Source organism: Aplysia californica, unplaced genomic scaffold (genome assembly GCF_000002075.1).
Source record: "Aplysia californica isolate F4 #8 unplaced genomic scaffold, AplCal3.0 scaffold00172, whole genome shotgun sequence".
NCBI classification, from domain to species: Eukaryota; Metazoa; Mollusca; class Gastropoda; order Aplysiida; family Aplysiidae; genus Aplysia; species Aplysia californica.
The window spans coordinates 351,912-357,278 of record NW_004797442.1 but is presented as its reverse complement, the minus strand read 5'-3'; the positions used below and the strand labels follow the sequence as shown (position 1 = coordinate 357,278).

The 5,367-nt window shown below is 38.9% G+C and overlaps 1 protein-coding gene across 1 annotated transcript in view; it reads right to left on the bottom strand.

Annotated features, from left to right (window-relative positions):
• LOC101859853 (slit homolog 2 protein) overlaps nucleotides 1-2,114 on the bottom strand; it is a gene marked incomplete in the record, with an annotated part of 216,372 nt that extends 214,258 nt beyond the window's left edge. The window contains 2 exon segments of the mRNA XM_013082399.2: nucleotides 225-711; nucleotides 1,515-2,114. Of these exon segments, the coding sequence (XP_012937853.1) occupies nucleotides 225-448 (224 nt within the window).
• Nucleotides 2,115-5,367: the final 3,253 nt, after the last annotated feature.

Below are 5,367 nucleotides of genomic sequence, written 5' to 3'. Positions count from 1 at the left end.
AAGAGAGACCACGAGAGAAAACATAAGGAAAGATACGGGGAGAAAGGTAAAGGGCTTAAACAATGAGTTAAAGAGAGGGACAGAGAGACACACACGCGCGCACGAGAGAGAAAGAGAGAGAGAGAGAAAAAAAAAAAGAGAGAGAGAGAGAGAGAGAGAGAGAGAAAGAGAGAGATAAAGATAGAGAAACAAAGGGATTACTATTTCTACGTGTCAGTACTTACAATCTCTGCACATATTTGGGTATTCCTCTAGGTACGTAGTTCAAATTTCTGAAGCTACAGTCCACAAAGCCTCTGGAACGACAGTTGCATTCCCGTGGGCATCTCTCGTAGGCAGAATACACTCCAGGGAGCACGAGGAAGAGGAAGACCAGAGAAAACCACAACGACATAATGCCACAGGACGAAGCACTGTGGACTCTGTTATATCCTTTTGCCGTTGTCATGTTGTTGCTGGCATATATCCGGTCAAAACGAAAATACTCCAACACAGTGGTGAGTAATTACTACTAAAACTTACGTGAGTAAAATCAGCTCTTTTCCAAATGCAAGAGATATAGGTTAGCCTATCAATACGTGGAGTTTTTAGGATGGTCCTTCCCAGTCGGACTCAAGCACCATGTTTGCTCTATAGCCCTGAACGGAGGCAACTGAGATTTGATCGTCCATTGAGAAAACCGATGCTTCTGATATAATATCTGTGCAAGGTCTAAAGGACAAGAAGAAGAATTATAGGAAAAGTCTGGTCAGCTCCTAATATATAGCATCGAAAGAGATCCACTTTCGGATTGAATTACAATTACAAAGATAAAACAGTAAACGTTAAAGAGACTGTTTTATATAAAATTTGGAAAGCTCAAGAAATTTACAGAGATAAGCTTGGGAATAAATTAATAATTAAAAAGAAACGTAGCTGTCGTGCATAAAATTCATTTCTTTTTAGGGAAGAATAGTGGTTAAAAAAAAGTATTGTCATTTTTTAAATTTAGAAACGCTATCTTCAATAAGTATTTTATAAACACTTTCAAACTTTGGTTTTACTTGTACATTGTACTGGCGCTAAAGGCAAAGGCTGATAGTTTCGGCTCCAATAGTTGTGAGTACAGAATGTACGTTTTTACGTGCTTGTTTAGACGTTTTACGACTCAAACGAACGGGTTTAAAGGAGTTTGGTGTAATGTACATCTAAATACTGTAAACCTAAAATGAAGAAGGTTCTGCTTTAGGCCTGTTTAATAAAAACAAGATGAAACGCCTTAGTTAAACATTTCTGGAAAACGGTATGTTTACACCTGTGCAATGCATATGTTTTAAGAACTCCGTCTGCATCTACATTTCAGACCCGGATTTACTGGTTTTATGTTTATGTTATCTATGATCCAGTCCTTATCGGATTAGCGGACTGCGTACCTTACACACTGCAAAGACAGACCACAAGTCAATTATTCCACAATGCCTTGCGAATTTTAAAGCTTATGTTTGAATATTAGTACCTAAAAACACCACTCTTACAATCACGACATGAAAAATAACAGCGTTACTGAAGTTCCCTTCGTCCGCATGGCAGAAGAAGTCCTGGAGAAATCACCAAATCGCCAAGTCAGTTCAATGACGATAATTCCAATAGAAACCTCCGCGTTCGTGCACTGAGCCCTAGTCGTTGGGCGAACTGAGAGCCCTCTCGAATCTCTCCTGCCTAACTCGACAAGCCCCCCTCTCTTTTTCGCTTGTCTCGGTCGCTCTTTGCCTCGCGCTTGCCCAGCGCCGCCGAAACCCACCACCGTCGCGAGCGGGCGGAGAGCGGAACACGCCGAGAAATCGCATATTTTCAGCGGGCGCGCGTTCCTAACCTGAAAGGCTCCTCTTTAGTTAACCGTGTTTTCTCTGTTCTTTTTAGTCTTCTCTTCGGTAACTAGTAGAATACGGTGAACAATTACTTCCATGATCGTTTGGCTTTTTTTTCTCAGACTGACTTTTTATCTGTACATTATGACACTTTTATTACCCTGTACCAAGAGGTAGCCATTTCTGAACACACGGGTAATGGATCTGCTTCTACTTCTTTTTTTTATTGCTCGAGTCTATTCAGATGACAAGAGGCTGTTATCATGCTCATCAACCTTTACTCATAACTGCAATGATTCAATGGAAGCTAAAAAACAGGAACAGCAAGAACCAATATGTTCCCCCCCCCCCAAAAAAAAAAGGAGAAAAGATAGAGACGACAGATGTTTGATAGAAAAGAAGAAGAAAAACAATATCAGAGCGCCAGTAAACCACCCACAACAACACCCATAGCTCATCAAATAGTTTAAAAGACTTAAAAAAGAAAATCACTTGTGTAACATGTAACATGAAAAGAGTTTCTTCATCAAACATAATACTGGCAATTCTATTTAAAATCTCTTTAACAAATGCACGAGTCGTCAAGTGAAGAAAATAATAATATAATAATAATATAGTAAAATATTGATTTTATGCTCTACTTATTATATTAGTGTATGGTTCTTTTCGTCTATGCAGACGGTCAATTTAGCTTAAGATGGTCTCAAGGTTGTCTTCATGCAGCTTCTTTCATCGCTAATTCTTCCTATAATTGAAGCGCAGATTCTGTCACAGTGCTTGCATGTCAGTGAGGTGGATTGAAGACTTATTAGTACTGTTTTGGGGAACGAAATATAATGTCACAATCACTACTTATTTCGTGGGTGTTAGTGTCTACAGTTTTCTCATCCAGACTAATCCAAAATGAGAGTTTGTTTTTGTATTAGATGTTCTTGTTTATGTTCAGAATTTCTTCTTGGAACAATGTCAAGACGATAATGTCCTTTTTCTAATCAATACTTTTAGTACGTGTGCACTTTTGACACCCCCCCTCTCACTCTCCTGTCTGTCTGTCTGTCTGTCTGTCTGTCTGTCTGTCTGTCTGTCTGTCTGTCTGCCTGTCTGTCTGTCTGTCTGTCTCTTCCTCTCTCTGTCTCTTTCTTAATCTCTCTCTCTATCTCCCCTTTGTTTTCTCTCTCTCTCTCTCTCTCTTTCTCTCCCCCCCCTCTCTCTCTCTCTCTCTCTCTCTCTCTCTCTCTCTCTCTCTCTCATTTTTGACCGTGCGCACACAGACATACAAAACAAACTCCAACACATACCCACTAACACACAAGATGGAGAAAAACAATGAGAGATATAATATGAATTATTGTCATGTGTTGATTAAGATCAGAATATATGCGTGATGCTTTGCGTCGTAGAAGTAACTGAAAGAATAAAAAGCATTCTCTCAAATTATGATAATCAATAATATATATTGAGTAATCTTATTTTTATAATACCTTAGAAGCAAGGTCTTGTATCGTAATATCATCTTCATCATCATCATCCGGTGCCTTGCCGACTGGTGCAGACGGTCATGGACCTTCACCTCACTCTGTCTTGTGTTACAGCGATGGTGTCTGTCGTTCTTGTTGTTTCCAGCCATGTTGTCAACATGTCCAGTATCGTTTCCCTCTTTCTGCCTCTGCCCCTCTTTCCATCAAATTTGCCTGTTGTTACAATCTTCTCCAATGCTTCTTTCCGCCTTGTGTGTCCAATGAACTTTGCCTGTCGCTTTCGTATATCGTCCAAAGCTGTCGTCTGCAATTTGCTTCAACCAACACATCTCCATTTTGTTTTTCTAGCTGTCCATGGGATACGCAGCATGCGTGTATCGTAATATACCAGTAAAAAATAACGAGGAACCCCTCTCCCCTAAACCCCCCCCCCCAACAAAGCAAAAAAAAACCGCCCCCCCCCCCCCCCAAACAAAACCCAACAACATAAAAAAGACAAAACAAACAACGGTAACCTGTTTTTAAAACTGTACCCGTTGTTAAACTGTTATTTTGCTTCCCTGGTTATATTATTACATTCTGCTCGCTCATATCAACAAAGTGTTTTCAGTGCACAGAGATTTTTCCCCAAACTAGAGTGGCTCTGTGTCTCCTAAAGGCAAAATTAAACGCTGAACTCCAGTTGATATCTTTATCTTTTTTTTTTTGGTTGGGAGAGGGGGGGGGGGGTACTTTTAGCTATTTAGCTATGTTGCATAAAAGGTTCCCGTCCTCACTTTTTAAATCAGATAATCCAAAACGCGTAAAATGCTGGCAATAAAAACGTGATTTAAGATTAAAAGTGCTGGGTGCATTAGCTCAAGCAAGAAATAGACCCAAAAGGTTTCTAAAAATGCTATTTTGAAGTTTAAAAGGGTTTCGTATGATCTCATTTAGAAATATTCCTCCATATATTTGATAGCTCTGATATGATTACTCCTTAGGTAGGTTGATACCTTCAACTAAAGTAAGTGTTTATGTTTGTTAGCACTCTGTTTGCCCCTGGTGGCCGACGGAAATAGAGTTTGAGCCACCTTATTATCTGACGTTAAGAAGGCACATGACAGGCCCAGCTCTATAAGCTGAACGTTCCTTCATATCGATTGAAAGTTCTTGGAATAGAGTTCTTGAGAAATTTTACATCTCTGTGCTCCTGCTTCGTTTCGATGCTTTCCTTCCTATATTCTGAACAGAACTTTTCTGATTTGATTAGAGCGAGATAAAAAAATGAAGACGTAAAACATTCAATCCACATTCGCTGAACCGTGTGTGGGGAGAGCCACCTGCAGTCTCTTATTCGTATCTTGTTATATCTTGCGCCGATTGAGAAAATTGACTTCATTATAGATTTTGATCTTCCGTTGAATTTCCCTACCTTCAATATGTAGTTTATATGTATGAACGTATATAATACATGTAATATGTATTAATATGTTCTTTTTTAAAAAAAAAAGAAATGTTATAATAAATTGAATTATATATTTTGTTTCTGTAAACTGATATGCTCGAGCAGAAGAGAGATCGAGCAAATAAAGTGGCTTGATTGTTGACTCTGTCTTTACTTTTCGTAACTCGGAGATCAAAGCCAAGTGCGAGATTAGCTGTGGTAAAGCATTTAATTTGGTAAATTCCTCCAATAATATTTGTTTTCCATTTAGAACTCAATGTAGGACTAGGGTGCCAAAAAGTGCAACAACAACAAAAAGAAAAGACACCTTTTTCCTATTACCAACTGAATTGAAACGCAAACTAAAATTTGACTGATATTTTGAAGTGATGAAGAGCGACGATCATTTTGTACACCATCCCTTTGATCCTAAATGCGAACCAATCCTTAATTACCATTATAAATCCTGATTATGGTCATTTGCATTTCAGATAGAAGACTGATATCTGGACTTTTACAATATGGTGAACAGACACAAGTAAGTACCACAATATTCTAATGACCACAAGCTGACCCCAGATGTTCGCTGAGTCAGCCATGGAAGACAAACATCGGT